Source organism: Sabethes cyaneus, chromosome 2 (assembly GCF_943734655.1).
Source record: "Sabethes cyaneus chromosome 2, idSabCyanKW18_F2, whole genome shotgun sequence".
In the NCBI taxonomy this organism is placed as follows: domain Eukaryota; kingdom Metazoa; phylum Arthropoda; class Insecta; order Diptera; family Culicidae; genus Sabethes; species Sabethes cyaneus.
Genome location: NC_071354.1, coordinates 63505469 through 63527441, shown reverse-complemented (window position 1 = coordinate 63527441; position 21973 = coordinate 63505469). Strand labels below are relative to the sequence as shown.

The window sequence follows — 21973 nt, the reverse complement described above, 5'->3', positions numbered from 1 at the left end:
GTCCGCTTTCAGTTTGTACTCCGCCAAATATCATCCGCAGCACCTTGCGCTCGAACACGGCAAGGGCGCGTATGTCCTCCATGAGTAGCATCTCGGCTTCAACTCCGTAAAGAACTAACGATCTTATAATGGTTTTGTACATTGTCAGCTTCGTACGGTGGTGGCAAGGAGTTGGTTACCCTTGGTAAAAATTGTGCCTCTCGTTTCGATACCTGATACCCGCACTTCCTCAAGAGCGACGTTGAACAGCATGCAGGATAAGCGGTCACCTTGTCTCAACACTCACTGCATCTCGAAGGGACTCGAGAATGTCCCTGAGATGCGTACGAAACGCAAACTCGATCCAATGTAATTCTGATCAGTCCCGTCAGTTTATGCGGAAAACCGTGTTCTTGCATTATCTTTATTGGTCTTCAGTATCCTAATTTCTCGTTTGATCTAATTGGAGATCAGGTGCTAGGACATTAGTATCTTCCATGGGCACTCCCTGGTTAACTCCGTTCCCCCTTCTCTTACAATTTCGGCATAGGAAGAGAATTATTTTTGAGAACACATACACTGATTTGTTTCCGGTTTTCAAATTCCAATGGTGCAAATTTCTGGAGGGGACCTGGTCCCCTAGGCACTCCCTCTAGCTACACCAATGGCACCTGTGCCACGCTGCTTCTTCTAAGAACTGATCGCTATCGGGGCCGGCCACGAAAGACGATCATTAAGACTGTTACAGTGGCTTTTGATCCTAATGTCCTTCTGGCATACAAAAAAAAAGAATTGATCGCAAGATCTTACGTTCAAACACAACCAGAGCCCGTCGGTCGTGCGTGAACTTTACGCTTCGTAAACGTAGATACCCCTTGGAGAATGAGCGTGCAACGTTGCAAGCTACAAGTCCTCCGCTGGCTACGTAATCGGTAGGAGGTCATATTTGCAGTCCCTATCCGGATTTTTACTTCTCGGCTCACATCGTTGTCACATCCGTCACATGTCGCTATTTGTACAGTTACCCAGGTGAGCGGAGTCACCTAGGTGACTGACTCTCAGAATCGCCAATTGTACTCAAAAAATACGGTGAATTGACTGTGAGAATAGGGCCCTAAATTAGGTTATGTTACTAAATTAGACGATTTCAACTACTTCCAAAGTATCTCCATCTATTACCACCGCAGTTCTGCAGTGTTGGTCACAGCAAAGTTTATTATACAAAGAGCTTTTGATAAGTCCAATCCTCCCAGCGATGCGTATTCGACACTTCCTCAGGTCTACGGTTGACACAAATAAGTAGCACGTATTATTCTAATTAGTTTTGTTTGGAAAAGCATGTTCAAACATAATTCGCCAAAACTCATTTCACTTGACTAAGTCTTATGCTATCTTGAAGCCATACACAAATACCGATGCAATTGGAATTGTCGAAATTTGTCAAGGATCTATCGCAACGTGAATATTTGGTTTGAGCGCGAGTCTTACATACTAGGTACGAGGTAGTGTTTCGAGTTAACGATTGTGGCCTTTATCCTAAACACGCAAAGAAAGTTATTGATGGGCCTGCACGTAATGATACGCTCCAGTTGTTTCTAATATAGAAAACCGTCGCTACGCTCCGCCTTATGGTCGCCACGATAGATTAGATTTTCTTGCCGCCGTACGATCTACTATTCGCAATTCGAATCGTACTCGAATTCAATCGTAATCATTTCCTTTTTTTGGCCTTTAAAAAGGGTTTAAAGCGATTCCCAAGTAACATTGGCGGTTTTATTGGACTCTTTGATGGTTTTCATGACCGAAATTTGTTTTAAATACCATCACAAGCGTGCAATAAAACTCAAATTGCTGCTTGGCTTCTGAGCTAAAATTGGAATAATTTTTTTTTTTGGGTTTTTCTGAGCCTAATCTGACAGACTTAATTTCAGAGCGATCCGAAGCACCTTTTTCCCGTCCAAGGATATCCACAAAGCCATCTGGAGATCACCTGACCAACGTACAATGAACCAAATTGACCACGTTCTCATAGAGGGCCAGTTTTTCTCTAACATCACGAACGTACGCTCCCGATGGGGTGCGGATATTGATTCTGACCATTGCCTAGTAGCAGTACATGTACGCTCGCAGCTGCCCACCGTATACCGGACACGTCAAAGCCGCCCTCCTCGGCTGAACATCAGGCAGCTAGATAACCCGCAAGCTGCCGAGGACTACGCGCGAGTACTGAATGAGGCACTGCCTTCTTCCGAGGAGTTAGGTGCTTCAAACCTTGAAGACGGTTGGGGCAGAATACGCTCGGTCATCGGAGAGGCCGCTACCGCGGCACTAGATATTAACCCTCGAAGTACACAAAATGATTGGTTTGATGGGGAATGCCAACAAGCGGTGGAGGGGAAAAAACTGCTTGGAAAAATTATCTAAGTATTGGCACTAGAGAGAACCTGACCAAATACCGACGAGCTAGGAACTAATTGACCACGATCCTGAGGAGGAAAAAGTGCCAAAAGGAGGACAGAGATCGTGAAGAATTAGAGCAACTTTTCCGAGCTTATGACACGTGCAAGTTTTATAAGAAGGTGAACCAAACACAGAAGGGCTACACACCGAAACCTGACATGTGTAGGGACGAGGGAGGGAATCTAATCACAAACGAGCGCGAGATGGTCGACAGATGGAATCAGTTCTTCGATGAACACCTCAATGGCGAAGTCGCAGAAGGAGGCGGAACGGAAATTGACCTAGGAGCGCCTATGGAAGATAGGTCCTAGCACCTGATCTCCAAGAAGTCAAACGAGAAATCGGGCTGCTGAAGACCAATAAAGCCGCTGGGAAGGGCCGCCTACCGGCAGAGCTTTATAAACATGGCGGAGAAACGCTAGCAAAGGCTCTACACTGGGTTATTTCGAGGATTTGGGACGAGGAAAAGCTTCCGGAGGAATGGATGGAAGGAGTGGTTTGTCCCATCTACAAAAAGGGTGATCGACTAGACTGCTGCAACTATCGCAGTATTACCAGATCCTGTTACGCCTGTTGTCGCCGATAGCACTAGGTTTCGTAGGGAATTATCAGGCGGGCTTCATTGGGCTCGCACAACTTCTGATCAAATTTTTAGTATCCGACAGATCTTACAGAAATGTCGGGAGTACAACGTGCCCACGCATCACATCACTGGGACACTCTCGAGTCCCTTCGAGACGTGGCGAGGGTTGAGACAAGGTGACGGATAATCCTGCATGCTGTTCAACATCGCTCTTGAGGGAGTGATCCGACGAGCGGGCATCGAAACGACAGGCACGATTTTTACCAAGGGTAGCCAACTTCTAGGCTTTTCAGATGACTTTGATATCATAGCAAGGAGAATTGGGCTAAAAACAAATGCGTCGAAGACCAAATACATGAAAGCAAGAGGCTCAAAGGAAACAAACGCGCGTCTCCCACGGACGGTAACCGTTGACGGCGACGAACTAGAAGTGGTAGAGGAGTTCGTATATTTGGGATCGCTAGTGAACGCGGCGCATCCAAGCGGGTAATCGGGCCTAATTTGCCCTTCGTAAAACGCTACGATCAGGAAGCGTACGCCGCCGCACGAAGCTAACAATGTACGAAACCCTTATTAGACCTGTAGTTCTTTATGGACTTGAAGCCGTGACGTTGCTCACGGAGGACATACGCGCCCTTGCCGTGTTCGAGCGGAAAGTGCTACGGACGATATTTGGTGGAGTACAAACTGAAAGCGGAGAGTGGCGGAGGCGTATGAATCACGAGCTACAGGCACTGCTTGGGGAGACTCCCATCGTACATCTAGCGAAAGTTAGCAGGCTACGATGGGCCAGACACGTCGTAAGGATGCCGGACGACAGTTCGACGAAAATAGTCCTCTTCAACTACCCCACCGGCACTAGGAACAGGGGGGCCCAACGTGCACAATGGCTCGACCAGGTCGAAAGCGATTTGCGACTACTGAGACGACTAGGAAATTGGCGACGAGTGGCCCAAGACCGAGTTGAATGGAGACGAGAGCTTGAAATAGCACGAGCCACCCCGGCTCTATGATGAAGAAGAAGAAGAAGAATTTCAGAGCTTGCATATTATTTTTCTATCACATTTCTTCGATGAGCGTCTCAATGGATATATAACAGAAAGAGACGTATCAGCGTCCCGACTCCCGATCACGAAGAGATTCGGTGAGCAATCGATCAGCTGAAGAATAATAGAGCGCCGGAAATGACCGACTCTAGGCAGAACTCTACGCAAATAGCAAGCAACGGCACTTCACTGGATAATTTCCAGGATTTGAGAGGAGGAAAAACTACCGGAAGAGCATATATAAGGTGTGGTTAGTACCATCTACAAAAAGGACGATCGTTTCACGATAAATACCACGGCATTACGCACAAAGAGCTCTCCCAGATTTTCTTACGTCGTCTACTCCCAATAGCAAGAGAATTCGTAGGACAGTATATGACGGGCTTGTGCCGTTTAGGAAAAAGCTATTCTGAAGCGAGTGATGTGCTACATGCATTTCTCGTGAAACTTTTTAAAAAGACCTAAGTAACAACGAGAGATTCTCTTCGAAGCTAGAAGTCGGGCCTACTCTTCGCTCCGTAAGGCACTTTGGTCAAGAAGCATACGCCGATGTACAAAACGCTAATCAGACCAGTTATTCTTCTACGTACTTCTACGGACTATTTTTGGCGTATGAACCGCAAGCTGCAGGCACTACTTGAAGAGATTCACATCGTACACCTGGCGAAAGTTGGAAGTACGGTGTGTATCGGGCACGTCGCAAGGATGCCGGACGACTGTACAGTGAAATCCCTTCTCTTCAAGAACTCCACCGGCACCAGGAAAAAAGGAGCCCAATGTGCTCGCTCAACGAATATGCGACGAATAGCTCAGGATCGAATACAGTGGAGAGGAATTATTATTAGGTGTGCATTAGCAGTGGTCGTAAATAGAGTTTTCTTTCCCAACTATTACCTCCCAATGGAGGGCAAATAAACCATAAACGCACCGATTTATTTTCAGTTAAATTTATTGAATTTCAGATGTTATGTTCAAATGTCATTTCGGTAGATTTTGTTCACTTAGTGTTTTTCTGTGGTTTTGTTTTTGTTTGTTTGTTTATATCGTTCAACTTATCGATAAGATTTTAAGATCCTAAAGCTTCCTCACAACAAAACAGGGATATTCAAGATGTCGGTTGGCAAATAGTTATCCAGTTTGCATTCTGTTTGTTTCTGCGTCGGTTGGTTGGTTGGTTGATTGGTATAATAGATGTTCTTTTTTCCATGGGTTGGTGGTGGTGATGTTGGTTACTATGGAATTCTTCTCCAACAATAATTACGATTAGCTCACGTTGATTACATTCACGCGGTCCCCCAGCAAATGCATCGGGAGAAATAATTGCAACTCGCGATAAAGAGTCGACTCCAGACACCGGAGTAAATAGATGGTAAATTTTTACAGAACTCCGGCGTGGCGGAACGGAACACTTCACCGAAGGTTTCAATGTTTTAATCGTCCACAGCTCAGAGGCGCTTTTTCGTGTAACCCAGCCTCCTCGTTTCAGCATCTAAACGAATCGGACCGAGCACAGGAATTGGCGGGCTTTGATGGTCTGTGGTTGCGGTGTGTGCGGTTGAAACTATTTTTGCCAGCATTTGCGGTTCTTTTCTTTTAAGGTTGCGATTGATGAACGGAGATGGTAAAGAGTTCATCATCGTGCCATATCATATGTGTGTTTATCGTTTTGTATCGGTGTGTGTGTCTTTTATGTCTTTTGTTTTCGAATTGTTTTGCAATTTAACAGCTCCAGATGTTTACGCGACTTAGGTGACCAATAGTTGCTTGGTTTTGTTCGATTCATTGGCGCTTGGGCCTTCCAATTCTGATGATGGTTTTCGAGTCTTTTCAGTACAGGTACCCAGGGTACATGGTAAAACACAGTTGTATTTTTTTTTCTAGCTCAGTCTACGCGACGGTTTTTTTTGACGAACATTTAAGCTAACGTTTAAGAACAGATTTTATGATGGCATTTTTGTTCCCTACTAAACTACTTCGCTTTTTAATTGATGAATTTTAACTGTTATGTGTGTAACGAACGCAAACAATAGACTGCTGGAAATTCAACAATTTTTCGAAGTTGGATGTTATTAGTCTGGCTCAATAATATACTCTATAGCTTGTTCCGGGACATAAAACAAAACACTTGATGTGAATTCAGCAGGAAAATTTGAGCGCGCGAAACTTGTTCCCCTTGGCGGATAACAATCGGTTGAGTTTAAGAGAACAACAGTTTCGCCTTCTTGTGTATCGTGTGTTTATTCAACTGTAGTACTAGCAATTTGTGATGGAAGCTTATATCACAGACTCAACCTTGTACAACTTTCGTAGCTAAATGTACTTTTGATTGCTATTAATCAACTTTCCGAGTAAAAGACCCTGCTTGCAAGATCTCAAACGAAGCAGGGTCTAATCAAATCATAATTATCGTTGCAGAACAACCGAAAAAACAAATGTACAGAAAAAATCATCGTTGAAATTAGCAACCAATTTACAGGTTATATTGAAGTCATACAGAACTGCATCACTTCGTCCAATATGGGCGATAAACGTGAGGGTGCATTGACATTATCTAGATTAATAGCACAGTAATAGGCTTTGTACAGTCAGTTACTAACGCTTAGCTCTCTAAAACTTTTCAAATAACCTATAAACGGCACTAGCTGCTTTAAATGTTTTATCCTTTTCTTGATGTGGGCAACAATTTACATTACATAAGTTAGGGTTACAATTAAATACAATATTTTACATAAATACATAGTCTTTTGTTTTAGTTCCGGAAGTATGTGGGTATCTGATGTTTCTGCTTTGTTCGTAAAGTGATACTGTTCTGTTCTGTTCTGTTCTAGGGTATATTATTGGCGACTTTGGGCTTTGCTTGCTAGAAAAAGTGGTAAATGTTCGCTTCTCGCGCGTAGCGAATCGTAACGAATAGACTGCTGATGTTGTGTGCAACTGTACGATTCTCTTTCTCTCTTACTTTCTTTGTTACTGGTGACGATCGATGTTGATGATTGCGGTGGTGGATGGTGGTGATTGCAGATGACGATAAGCAGTGAACCATCGCTGTGCTTCCCTTCCCTTCATCTTCTTCTGCTTCTCCTTCTTCGGTAACCGCTTATTTCGTGTACAGATAGATGGCGACGATCAAACCGTACAGACCCAAGACTTCGGCGAAAATGAGGATCAGAATCATACCGACGAACAGTCTCGGCTGCTGGGCAGTACCACGGACACCGGCATCACCGACGATGCCGATGGCGAAACCGGCGGCTAGACCGGAGAATCCTACTGCTAGACCAGCGCCAAGGTGGATGAAGCCCCTGTTGGTTAGGAGAAATAAAAACAAAAACAAGTGAGAAATGCGTCACAGTAATTTTTTCATTGTTGAAAAACCTAATCTCAATCACATCATCGTTCTGTATTGTTTCTGTTATCTGTAGCTAAAAATTTGATTTGAGGACTTTTTCGAAAAAGCATTTTGCCTAGGTAACCCTGATTTTTGCCCAAGGAAAATAACAAACTAAATTAGTCTCCGCCTATTTTCAAAATATGCCGAATTTACAAAGTTTAGAATTTTACTGAGCCGACGAACCTAACCGATCACCTAGAAAACAATAGGAAAGCTTTGAATTCCATTGCTTATTGAGGATTCAAATATTGCACATCAATTATGGCAGTGCCCGTCGGTGGACACCAAATCATATGTAGGTTTTTCTCCTATCTAATAAGAATAGCGAAAAACCCAACTCCCGAGAGAAGCACTAGCCCTCAATTTGCGCAGACTCCCGTATTTTTCTTTCGTTCCTATCGAACTACGACAACGTCAAATACGTCACCATCTGTTTCTCGACTCTCGGAAGGGAAGATGCACTATCGCTCGGAAGAACACGCGACGCGCCCGTTGGCGAATGCAAATGCAAATGCACTAGTTTTGTTTATCGACGTGCCTGTGTTTCGTATTTTCGTATAACAGAAACAGCACAGAACAGATAGGTAATTATAGCAAAAGTAAAACGATGGGTGGGATGGCTGGTTGGGTAGTGTTGTGCTAGGATAATTACTTGTATAGTGTGTATTTCGATGGCTCCTCCAGCGAACCGGCAATAAGTACAGCGACGACCAGACCGTAGATGGCAATGATACCCGCCATGACAACGGGAATGATGGACTTCATGATCAGCTCAGGTCTCATTACCGACATGGCGGCAATACCTGTGCCGGATTTCGCCGTACCATAGGCGGCTCCGAGGGCTAGAAGAAAAGAAAGAGAAAAAAAACATTGTTTAGATAAGTCATTTTTACTCATCAAGTGCGTCAAAAGATTGAATAGCGTCGATCACATGCACTTTCCCACTGACGAAGAATGATAAGTGTTGTTCAGCAACGAAATGATTCAAACACTCTCTTATCGGGAATCAACAACCATTGCCGCTGGACGTGCGATAAATGCTGAATGCCTTTAATTGTGTTTCGATTGCTGGTCAGTTGTAAATCATTTACACTTGTCTCTATGAGAATTGAGTTCAACTTCATTCTATGGAATTGTTTACTTAATAGTGAAGGTAAAACATGGTAAACTCAAGGCTTTTCTTACGGTTTGCGTTCACACATCATATGCAGGTGATAAATCACATGATGAACTTATGGCTATGCTGCCAGATTATCAGGAATAGGGAAAATTTTCCATTTGATTCGACTATTAAAAATATTACGCTCCTTTTACAGACACGCGTATTTCGGTTACAGTCAGTACACAATCATGGGTCATGTTAACTTTACCCGCCAATTATATTTATGAAATTGTTACTCATTTATAATTTAATCAATCATTATGTGATATTCAAAATTAGCAACTAAAGTTCAAATGAACCACAAAAGTGTGACTCACGGTTGCGATACTTACTAACCGTACTACCTGTAATCTAATTGCTAGTGTAATTTTTATCCCTCGCAGGCAGGATTATTAAATGTAATTAGGAGTAAAGTGTTTCAGGTATCAGCTCGAGCCGTCCGTTCCTCACAATCGTGTAAGTGATTTGTAGGTCACGGGAGGATATTTTCAGCCCATTAAACGATGGTATCTATTTTTTCGGCCTATAGCCTAGTTCTAGTGGAAGAACAGGTGGTTTTGACGTTCTTTGAATAAAAAATAGTAGATTACTTCTTACAGTCTTGAGAAGATAGTTATAACATATTGAAATTCTATGCCGGCAAAGTATTTTTATTGGCGAAAGAAAAGGCAAATAGGCTGAATTTAGAAACCTTCTGAAAATACCCTTCCGTACCATACCTAAAAAATTAGCTGAGCATAGTGAAGTGGTTCATACGTTCGCCTCTAATGACAGATGCCCGAGTTTCCGTTTGCTTGATGCAAAACGCTTCGTTCTTGGACGGTTTTAAAGATGACAGGGACATAAGTGATGCTTTGACGGACCTGACCATCCACTCCCAAGCTTCACGCATATGGGAAGTTGAAGGATTTAAATAATATTTTGTAACAGCATTTCCGAGCGATCGAGACAATTTGTTGCTGATTCTATTATTTTTTCTGTTAGTTCAGGACTCGCTTCTAATAAATTAGTTCCTTAGACGCTACATATATCCTGTTGCGAACCTTTTCTGGCAATGATCTGTCTGATGGCTAGCCTGGCTAGGTAGCCAGCGACTCAGTTGACAAAACTATAAAAGTACATAGAATCAGTTCTATGGATCACATATCGTGGATAGAAAATCACCAATCACTTTCGGCCTGCAATGTAATCCAATGTATTTTCAAATGTTTTTGGGCTTTATTTTTGTGATTAGCATCACCAGCGCCTAGTACCAAACAGATCTCCCAAAACAGAAACTATATATATATATTAAAAGAAAGGAAATTCTTGTCTTACGGCAAGGTTTGGGGTCTTTCCAAAAAAGCTAAAGATTTTGAGCGTCAATAGCTTAGCTATTTTCCGATCGATATTCAATATTTTTGCGCCAATCGATCGTAAACTCTTCTCGGATCCACACCAATAAACAAAACTATCGATTTTTAGGTGTGCGCTATTGAAAGATTGGAAATAATGGAACACTATCCAGTCCACCTAGAAATCCTCGCTTCGATCGAATGGTTGAAAAAGACGCCATCATAGTTTCCCCAACAGGTTGAAGATTCTTTGCGCAAACCAATTTGATGTCTGTGCTTGGGAAATACGCCAGAAAGAGTGATAAAGCCCTCCCGTGCAAAAAAAAATTTTACGAACACGATTAAACCTAGTCCAATTGGATGTCTGTGTTAGGGAACTGTGCCAGAACAAACGACAGACGTTCTTTGTGCAAACAGAACGCAAATTCTTTACGGCAAGACAATTAAACCTAGGTGAAATTGATATCTGTGTTGGAAAAGTGCGCTACAGCTACAGCTGTAGTGTTCGGTTATAATATAATTCTGTATGGATGCGCATTTTTGCGATTCATTGGAAGTGTAGTGAAAAGATGCGCTGCTGATAAAATGGGATCGAATTGGTAAAATACCTTTAACGTGCGGGAACGGTTGGTCTTCAATATTAAATCTTTAATTTCTGTAAATTAACAGGAAAGCAATAGTTTGTGTTCTTGATTCTGTTAAACTGTTTTCCGTTTTCCTTTTTTTTTCGGGTTATCCAACTGCTCGCTTAATAGCGTATAAAACTCTGCGCTGGGCCCTTTTGTGATGTCAATACAGTAGGGAGACCTCAAACATCAGTTCTACCTGACGAGACAGGCAATGTCGCCGACTAAAACACAGGTAGAGCCCCAAGCATAGCCGACAACGCCTATGCCCGCAGGCGGACTCTGCGCGTACTCCACGAACTGACTCTAAGATCTCTCTGCCAAATGCCGGAATGTCATATTTTAAATATAACGATGATGATAATGATCATGATGAGAAGAAATATGATAGATCGAATTTGTAAATGTGCTTTGGACTTTTTGTACTGCTTGAGTAGTAAAATGCAATATAGTGAAGTGGAGGATTCGTCAGCCCCGCCTCACATCGATCCTCAACCGCGCGCCCGCTGTCAATTTTCCAATACAAACAACCAGAAATGAACTGATAGAAAAGACAAATTTTGGAGCATTAGTGGTTATCAACTTATCAGGGCAAATTTAATCTTTCATCCCCCCAGCATTTACGCACTGTCCCAAGATACAGAGTAAATTGAGCGCAGCACAAGCTGGACGTTCGCAGTAGTCGTCAGAAGCTTTAAAATATAGAAACGCACCCGCCTTCCAACCCTCTGGACCAAAGAGCTAGTGCAGTAAAGCTGTGGGCTTAAACGTTGCTCTAAGACTCGACCCTTCCTCATTGACAGACCCAGTGGCCGGCCATCAGAGCACAGGACAGCCACGGGGCCAGTGCGAAAATCGGACCGACTATCCAGCGGCACCACCCAACCGAGACTCGAACACACGACACGGATTGACCTAATTTTCCCATCTGCTACCTAAGACCTTCTATTATTACCCGTAATCATTGTAGAGTGGTCCTTCGGCATCAAACCGGATCTGCTATCCCGCTTACATTCCCTTACCAACCCTAAGCCTCCGACCGACCCAATCAATCCGCCATTTTCCGGAGATATTTGTGATTTCCAGACATATCGACAAGAAACCAGCATTATAACCAATTTAGATGCAAATTACAGTCAAACCAACCTGCTATTGATATTTATGGATTGTCCCTTCTCTATCGAGGAAAAGATTATGTTAGAAAATTACTATTTTTCAAAAGTCCTCTTGGTTTTTCTACCAGTTTTGAGTATGATGAAGAGAAGCTTGAGTATGACGAAGAGTAAGCATGCATAAAAAATATAAGCTTATCGTTTACTCAATAAGGATAAACCACACAAATGCAGTGCAGAATACAGCATACACCCGGGCAACATTACAATAGATCGATAATGTTATGGTCAAGTGATAAGCCCATACAAAAAAAAAAATGACGAAGAGTAACTACTGTAAATTTTGAGCTGTGATTCAAACTATTTCTACTTTTTATAGTAGTTGGGTAGCTCTTGGACACGGCTCAAAGAATACGTCCATAGATTTTTGTAAATAATTGCTGTTTGTCCATGATAAACGAAAGAAATCTTGCTTATGACGAAGTGAATTTTAGTATGACGAACCCCAGCTGGAGCATGAAAAATTGTTCCACTGAAAAATGTAAGTTCCGAAATATTCTTTTCAGGCTAAATGGGTCTACATGTACAGGCCAGATGTGTCAGATTTATCTGGTGTAAAAAACTTGAGAACTCGGTTTCAGTCACTGTGGCAAGAAATTGAATGATTTCTTATTATAGATATGAAATTATCTCAAAAGATGTGATATAGGGCGCAAACCTGGACTGAGTGCTGATGTTTTATAACGCTAGGACAATTATGTGGTTCGCACCACTTACAATTATCGACAGTATGCTTAGATTCATCATCCCGGCACAATATCAATGTACCACACAATTACAAATTTGCTTTAATTTGGCTAAGATTGTTCAGATACCTTGTGGGAGTGCATGAAAAGTTGTGACACAGACAAACAGACATAACTCTTGGAAGAAAAATCAACAAAAATTATCGTACCTCACATTTAGCCTGAACACTAGCACCATCTATGATCGACATTCCCAAATATCAAATAGCAATATGGGTGTCCCTCGAAGTAGCAAGTATTTTTTATGGGGAATTCCCCTTCTTTCGTCAAAAAGCGCCACTTTGACCAAAACGGAGACATTCCCAACTAAGCCCAAATTTGAAATGACGGTTTTATGGAAAACGAGTGTTATGTCTGTTTGTCTGTGGTTGTGACGTAGCAAAGTAAAATATTTTTGAATAGTGTGTACACTTGATTATTTGATCAATCTTAAGCATAATTGAAGCTAACTAGTAATTTTGTGGTACATCCATATAATTGCACCGGGACGATGAATCTAAGGCATACTGTCGCAAACACCAGTTATGAAAAACGTCAACCTGCTGGAGCTCACTGCAGTCCAGGCTATTTCGAAAGACTTTGAATACTTTTACGTCATCTGCATAGAGCTTTCGGCAACCATCCGAAAGTAGTAGCGATATACTGTTAAAAAACAATGTAAAGAGCAGTGGTCCTAAGTTCCTGCCTTGCGGTACTCCTGAGGTATTTGTAAACTGTGCCGAAAGTTGCAATTCGATTTGCACACAAAGAGTACGGTTCTTCAGATAAAATCGGAACCATTCCTCGAGAGCAGATGAGATATTTAGTTTTTTGAGTTTTGCTAAAAGAATTCCGTAATCAACTCGGTCAAAAGCCGCTTTCAGATCGGTGTACCGTGCAAGCACCATATTCAAAACAGTGCCTAATTCGGAACAGTTGCAAATTTTTCATAAATAGTGACAAAATTCTAGCTATTTAAACAATTTAATCACTACATCTGATGGTTTCATATTATTAAAATGGTTTAAATAGCCAGAGTTTTGTCATTATTTATGAAAAATTTGCAACTGTTTAGAATTAAGCACTGTTTTGAATATGGTGCTTGCACGGTATCATCGCATCAGCCTCAGCACTCGAAGCAGTAGTGTTATGCAACTACGTTGAAAGTTTTAAGCAAAGAAACAGAAACAGAAAAACAGAACGTCAAGTTTCGATAACGGAATGTAGCACCTAGGCTTTACTTTGCTTTTTTACTACTTGTAGAGGTATCGGTTATATTTTCGGTACGGAAGTGCTGTCTGGAAATTGGACATCGCAGTTTCCAGTATTTTCGCAGAGCCAAGGAGCGCTGTCTTATTAACTGCCGGAGATGCTGATTGTCCGAAAAATGTTTTCGAGCTGGTCTTCGGTAAGGATATAATAACCTAGTTGAAATATTCCAGGGCATCACTGACAGCCGGGGAGGACTCCAGAAACTGCCAGTAAATTTGAGAAACGGCAACGCTCAATGACTTAAAATCAGCTCTGCGGCAATCTAAACGCGGAACGTCTAAACGCGGATACCCACGAATTGTACCGGCTCTATTAGACTGACAGAAACTTCAAGCGCTAGGTGGTAAGTCGAGCGAAAGCAGTGGTTCACTCGCTTCAAACGTTTCAAACAGCATGGAATATGCTGCAGATAAGTTAAACTGTAGAAAATCAACAGCAGGAGTACCATCATCCACACGTTTCCACACTATACCGGACTGAGTATAGTCTCCGAGAATAATCGCGATACCACTGCCATTTAAGCGTGTAACAATGGAACCGATTGATTTTTTTTGTTTAATTAGTCACTTAAACAACTTGGGTTATTCGTGACTTCTGCGGGGTTGAGAATGCTAACCGGGATCGACCCCATTGAATGGATTGAACTAATATGATTTTCAATTGGAATAAAATCAGATCTACGGTTGGGTGGTAGGTAGATAGCGCTTAAGCTAATGCAGCGAGGAGGGGCTAAAATTTAAACCCATCTAGCTACTCAAGTCTATCACAAATTGGCGTCGAATCAGCATAGTTGATTAAATTTCTGGAGACAGCACACATTCGGTGGTCGTAAGAAACAAGTTGTCAATTTTGGTCCGTAGTCCACGAACGTTCTGGTAGTATATCCGAAGTCCAGTAGTCGGTGTGCCGTCGGTTAGTAAGGTTTCGCTCTATAGAGACTAACGATGGATCATCAAGTTGCGTAGTACTAGGAGTACGGTCAGTGGGTGAATGGGAGTTAGCAAATATGTACTTGCCATGGAGTGTTTTGGAAGCCCTGTTTCGCACGCCCACATGTAGGACCGTGACGAGTGATGAATGCTGGCAGCGGTGGCACGACTACGGTGAGAGAGTCGGGAGGATCCTTGATACTAACAACGGTGCGTCCCAGTGTCACGTCATTTGATGAGATATACGGTCTACTGAAGTCTTCAGTCTGAAGATGGCGATAGCTTTGGGGTGACAGGAGTGTTTTGTCGGTGTTTCGCCAATTATATCCCGCCTACTGCAGAGGTGTGCACTAGGCCCGAAGTCCATGGGTGTCCTAAAAGAACTGCAGAAGTAAGCCCCATTGGAGTGACCGATGATGAGCCCGAACCACAGTTAGCGCGAGGTCCAACCGATCATGGCGAATCATCCAATTACCTAAATACAGTCCCTTGTGGGCAAGCATCAGAGTTCAAGCCGCAGTTTCGTACGCTAGACGAAGGCCAACTTGGAACGAAACGAAGTTGAGCGATAGAAGGTCGGTCTCCCTTTTCACCTGTGGAACAACACGAATGGCATCTTCAACAATTTGTAGACCGTCTCGTACAAATCTCTCTACGACGTCAGAAGTCACGGTGGGGTGGAACCGCGATACACCCAGAATAACTTAGGCGGGAAGTCGGTCACAAGCTTTTCGTGGTTCTCGACAGGTCTAGTGCCGGTAACCGGTTTATTGGGAGTCTCCGAGTCACCGCGGTGACGTTTTGAAGAACGATCGCGATCAGGTACCCGCATCGAGGTTGCAGCATTGACCTTGTCGTCGAGTTTTGCTACCAGATGGTTGTTCCTGACAACTACGTTCTTGAGTTAGGAAATTCCACGCATTTAGTCCTCGATAACGGTGGAAATAATAGTAACAGTTTCGAGAGATGAGACAACGCTTTTGAAGCAGGCGAACTTCGTCAGTTTTGCACTGGACGAGAACGTGCGTCGTGCACAAGGACAAGGACTGCAGTAAAATTCCCACTGGAATCCCCCTGAAAATAACTTTCTTTTGACATTAAAAGATTAAATGCAGCTCAAGGCATCTGGGATTATTGAGATAAAAGAAATTTGAGAGCTGTAATGCCGGTTTCGAACCCAAGGACCCTACCTGGGCCCTCATGACTCGCCGATATTACATAACTCTTGAACCACGTGAGCACTGACAAAATACAGTCGATACTTGTTTAATCTCAACCATCGCTGGTTGAGTTGAGTTATAGAAACGTCTATTGCATTCAACAACCAAACGGGAAGTTTAATCTAACTTGTACTTAGGCCTACAAATCACTGTGAATATACAGGCACTTTACTGTTTGTTCATTTTCAACACTATTTAAAATCATAAAACGCAGTTCATTTTTTCAATGGTCCCTACCCACTTTAGTCCTTGCCATTACCCCGTACGCATTTTTTCAGTGAAAGGGATGGTTTATCCCTTGAATATTTTAAAACTAACTTTTGCATCATCTTTAGCTTTTTATCTCATCGTTTATGCGACTTGTTGCATCACTCTTCTGCGCAGTTATGTCTATTACAGTTTGTTTTTTTTTTATGTAGGACTACGTCTCTCAGGAAGGTAGCTGGTATAGGGGGTAATTTTCTTTTTCTTTTTCGACATTGCCATCAATAAGGAAACTTCTCGTGTCGGTATCTAAACTGTTCTGCCTTAGCAGCCTATATACCTCACATTAGCTTTTCGACCATCATGGTCTTAAACGTAAAAAACTGTTTACTGTAACATCATAATATTACTTAATTAGGCACGCACCCAGCAAGACGTACACCAATCAGGAAACATCGACTGTCATGACACAGTCACCTGCATAGGCTTTCACGCTTATTTGGCTGATAATATTACAATAATAGTTCTGATTTCATCGAGTTCAAACATTCTCTCTAGGAAGTCACCTAGTTAACGTTGTTCACGTGTATTCAAATACAATTTATCAATATTGAATTTATGTTAAAATTTTACAGTGCAATAAAAAACAATTTAGTATTCAAAAAAATTGTTTAGAATCGGCGTATTTCTGCATGTGATACCTGCAGGGTCGTAAAGCGCTTAATGCAATCACATGATCGATATCAAGTCGAGAAGATAACACACACCCTCACGGCCTCACCACCAGCCGACCATAAATTACAGGTGAAAAGTACAGCTCATCATTAGGAAACTCGTGACACATGATCATCATCACCATCATCAGCAAAGTTAGCCAACTCAATTCAGTGTGTTGGTTGAATATATAACGGAGCCTATAGTCAGGTGACCAAAAAAATCCAGCAAGCAGCAGCATTTGGCGAATAGATTACCCATCGCCACATTAAATTAGCATTCAGCAACACAATGTTCGTGAGCAAATAACTGTCAACAAAATGAGTAAAGGTGCAAAATGCTCCTAGAAATAACAAGTGACGAACATCGTCTGCAACGTACTTGCAGCTACGCTGTTATTATCCTCCAGCAGTAAAACACTTCATGCTGTGGGAATTGTGGGCTACAGTAGAAGACATAAGTGTGCAATGACTAAGCATTGAATTATTTATAATAGCTCATAGTAAAGCAGTAATAGTAGCAGAACATGAACCAAGTGCAGCAATATTTTAACCAGTTGCGAGTAATCCAGCGAAGACTCAGTAGTTGGTTAGTATGAGTTGCATACTACGATCGCCACTTTAAACGAATGTACTACTACTGCTCAGTTATTTGAGAAAGTAAACAGGAGATGCCAGATTTGCAACAAAGTTTAGTAGGCATGCTTGGAATAGTACTGAAGATCGCAGCGAGAAAAATTTAGATAACGGCCGCAGTGTAATGCGGCACTATGTGAAATGTTACAATAAATGAACTTGATATGTACTTACATAAACTGTAAAATGTTAACACAAAGTGAAGGTTTCATTTTATTAATGTAGATGCATTCGTTATAAGAATTTTCTAAATTAGGGACTACTAATAATTTGGCGCTAATCGGCTAAGAAAACCAATGTCGAAAGTTTCAATTGTATGGCCTCCAGCGGCATTTGTAACCTTAATAATTAAATAGATTTATGTTCTTGAAACTTGTTCTATGTTTTATTAAACATATTTATTTAATGAATCAAATATAAAGCCAAAAATTACGTTCCGCATGAATTCACCTCATATAAACAAATAAGATACCCGCCGGTTTTCTGACAGAAAACATTTGATTCAAACATGTAATGCAACAACAGGATATGTATTATAATATATTCAATTATAATTATTGCAATATCGTGTTGACTGGTAACTTCTTCACGGAGAACGTAGCTGCATTCCATTTGCGTAACTGGCGGCTCTGATCTTGTGGTCTGTCACATGAACTTAATCAAATCACGCATACCAGTAGGATGGGCACCTGCCCGCTTCCATCGAATCTAACGCACACACATTAATCGAGCCAGCACAGAAGACCTTCGATAAGAAAACGGTTGACAAGAGACTGACGAACGTTACAATGACGTCACATGACTCTTTTTTGCCACTTGCATTTTATATGGAATGGAATGGTGGCAGCAATTAGATATCTTCAAACTGAAACCATTTTTACTGCAATCATTAAAGCAAGAAACATTGACAAGCCATCAATATCTTACTTTATTGGTCGCAAATTGACCGTATGTTTTCTTTAGAAAAAGTGCAGAAAATCGATAAATTTCTCTTGCGAAACTTTGCTTCTGCTCTCCGCTTGAGAGCAATCCTGCGGAACAAAACTATATGAGCAGGATCACTCAAACCGTAAAAATCGATATCATGTGAGCCGAGGGAAACCGCGTAAAAACGTCCCTTCGATTAGTTGATCAAAAAGTAATTTTCTGAATCTCAACAATTCCCATCGGAAAATTACCACAAAAGAGGCATTCGATACCGGGTCACGGGACCAGAAACGTTATAAACACATTAAAACACTTGTCATTGAAAATCCCCCCACATGAGAGGTCCCGTGACCGGAAGAATTGGGCGTAGTCTACGCCCGAAACGGACGCTGGAAAACTTTATTCCGCCCACCGACAGTCTAACCACATGCCACGGAGCATTTACCAGTGCATAATTATCAATCAATATCCAATCCTTGGTCCCAAAATCAATAATAATCAACATCGGCTACTGTGGCCACAACTCTCGACTACATTCACGCATACATCCAAAATCGTTCATCTCTTGTCAGTTTTCGCATCTTTCCACGAACACCACCTTGGACGAGCAACGAAGGAAAAGTAGGCGATTTCAGCCTGAAACAAGAAAAATTTCTCTTGGGTTTTTTGATAAATTCCCCTCAATGCTAGGGCAACTGCTATCAAAAACCGATGACCTTCAATTTTCAAATATCTTCAGAATCATCTTCTTACGTTTCGCACGACCACCCGAGGTAGCACATGACCACGGGAAAAGTGCTGTAATCTAGCCCCCGTGACAAGTGAAATAAAAATCGAATAGGGCTGGATGACTTACCGCTGAAGATGATAGCAGCAGCTGCTCCCATGACTCCGAAGAACGGAGAATAGACGGGATTTTCCTCTCCAAGGGCCATCTTTGATTCTGTCTGTGGGCTGCGGGTTGCACTAGGATGATGAGTGTTGTAGAGTTTGTCCCGCTGGAACTTCTAGCTTCTGGTACTGCTGAAGGCTGCTGGTTCTGGTGCTTCACCAAGGAGAGCGAGAGGTCTCGGAGAAAGATGACTTACTCGACACACTCACTGTACAAAACTGAATGAGTCGAATCGACTTGCTGGCGGAGACTAGCAAATATGGTGGCCTACACTGTTTCGTCACTAGTAAGCATTTACTGATGTATGCGATGCTGCTGCGCTGAATTTACGGTAACCGTAGTAAATGCGCTCAGTAGTGTTGATTCACCTGACGTGTACGGATAGCAAATTTCGGAGTGTGTGGTAGTGAAGTTCACACGACTGCGGTCACATGACCAGTGTGGCAAACTGTGCAACCCAGATAGAAGCTCGTTGCTGATTGGCGGAAATTACTATGAATGCTTCACAGAAAATCACAGCAAGAAAATTATTAATACAGGTGCCGTCTGCAAGCCGAAAGCAAAGATCAAGAAACCATCAGGTTGAATGCATTTTTTCAAGGGGACTCCAACAGGAATGTTTACCAAAAGTTACCTTTGATTACATTACTGACCACCTCTGATTACCATTAATTTCACCATTAACCCTCCGTTACTCGCGCTGTTGTATGTGGTTGTATTTTGTACAACGCCTGTGAACCGTTAACTTCATCTCGGTATATCTCGGGATCGGGATCGGCAATTAAGAAAATTACTGTTTATACTTGATTCGCAGACCAAGATCTTTCAAACGGTGGAAAAAGTTTCATAAGTTTTTCACCAAGTGGCATTAGTATTCGAGTGAATTCTGTTAGGTTTTAGCAGGCCTACAAATCGAAGTTAGCGCGACTAACGAAAGGTTAAAAACTTATCAAGCGTTATACACAATTAACTAGTTGACCGGGGAAATCAAGAAAAAAAGCAAAAAACAATAGGGCTTTTGCTACACACACATGCAAGACATTTATTGGGCATACATTGCATATTTTCCTATTCGATGCAGCAAAAACGCGCTGGATAAAATTATCATTTTTTCTAAAATTATTTATCATTTTAAAGCAACTAATAGTCAAAGTAACCGACAAATATTCCCTGAAATATATGCTGATTTCGATGAATTCGCGTTAAATCGGTGTCCCAAATATACTGTTTTTTGTAGCAATATGCGGCATTGGCCAAGTTGAAAGTAACGGAATATGAAATTGGTTTTAGCATAATAAATTGCTTTCTTAGCCGAAACCAACTGCTGGCTATTGATATTTGTTTAATTTTATCCCGCTAACTTAGGTCATAGTTACATATTTGATCATTGCTACCGCGTCTTAGCTTATTTGTTGAAAATAATTTTTTTATTTAATAAACAGATATATTACCTTGCCATATGTATGAAGCAATTTGTAATTTCTGTTTTAAATGAAGAAAATAAATCATTTAAAAAATTATGCTCTTCCCAGCCCGTGTGTTTAATATGGAGCTGTCACTTTTGCCTGCCCAACAGATCTCCAATACAAATGCACTCTGCAAACACCCTATACGTTTCCTCTTGCTCAGCAGCTATGGTAATCTTAGAGTGACTATATACAGAGTGGCGACAATGTCAAAATTGGAATGATAATTATCTGTCAGTGTCATTCCAATCGAGCAGACGACCTATCCAACGCGTATGCAGGAAAGAGAAAGAAAAGCCTTGAAAAAACCGCATTGCATACCTTTGGGATGACTTGTCGCCACTCTGTATATAGTCACTCTAGGTAATCTATTCAGCTTTCCACGAGCGATAATGGCTGATATTGAGCACAAGTGGGCACAATCTTTTGACATTACTTGGAGGAGCGTCGAGCTCGGCCTGACGGAGTTACTATGGATACATTCATGATTGTTTGTTGTTCGAATGTAAAAATGTAAACATTGTTCAATTTTGCAGATCAGCTAAAGGGGAACATAATTGAACGGACAAGTTTTATGGATTGTGGCTTTGCAGTTTTCGCAAATTTTAGGGAGAATGTCCAAATACGCAATGGAAAGTTTCTTATCAAGTCGAGACGCTGTCCAACATGAAGTTAAGGTTTGCGTTAATGTGTAATGTTTCGAATTTTTTATTCGCACGATTGTGAAAAAGTATTCTGAACCAGTGCCTTCAGCAAATTATGGCCACAAACCACTATAAAAGTTTGAATCCGTTTAGTTATGTTCCACTTCAGCTGATCTGAAAAATTAAACAATGTTTACATTTTTACACTCGAACAACAAACAATCATGAATGTATCCATAGTAACTCCGTCAGGCCGAGCTCGACGCTCCTCCAAGGAATGTCAAAAGATTGTGCCCACTTGTGCTCAATATCAGCCATTATCGCTCGTGGAAAGCTGGATAGTTACTATATATTAGAGTGACTATATACAGAGTGGCGCCAAGTCATCCCAAATGTATGCAATGCAATTTATCCTAGGTTTTTCTTTCTCTTTCCTGCATACGCGTTGGATAGGTTGTCTGCTCGATTGGAATGACACTGACAGATAATTATCATTCCAATTTTGACATTGTCGCCACTCTGTATATAGTCACTCTACTATATATATAGTTCGGCGGATAGAAAACCAGGCGAATTGGCATCCCTGATTTAT

At 41.8% G+C, this 21973-nt stretch overlaps 1 protein-coding gene across 1 annotated transcript; it reads right to left on the bottom strand.

Annotated features, from left to right (window-relative positions):
- Nucleotides 1-5005: 5005 nt before the first annotated feature.
- LOC128734432 (V-type proton ATPase 16 kDa proteolipid subunit c) lies at nucleotides 5006-19528 on the bottom strand. Its single transcript, XM_053828633.1, has 3 exons — nucleotides 19236-19528; nucleotides 8112-8301; nucleotides 5006-7370 (listed from the first exon to the last, which is right to left on the bottom strand). Exons 1-3 carry the CDS (start codon nucleotides 19312-19314, stop codon nucleotides 7166-7168), a joined length of 474 nt encoding a protein of 157 aa, XP_053684608.1. The 5' UTR covers nucleotides 19315-19528; the 3' UTR covers nucleotides 5006-7165.
- Between the last annotated feature and the right edge of the window lie 2445 nt (nucleotides 19529-21973).

Coding starts and splice junctions, on each gene's coding strand:
- LOC128734432 (XM_053828633.1), bottom strand. CDS start 19,314: ATGGCCCTTGGAGAGGAAAATCCCGTCTATTCTCCGTTCTTCGGAGTC. Junction 8,302..19,235: donor TGCTGCTATCATCTTCAGCG/GTAAGTCATCCA, acceptor CTTTTCTTCTAG/CCCTCGGAGCCGCCTATGGT. Junction 7,371..8,111: donor TCGAAATACACACTATACAA/GTAATTATCCTA, acceptor CCTAACCAACAG/GGGCTTCATCCACCTTGGCG.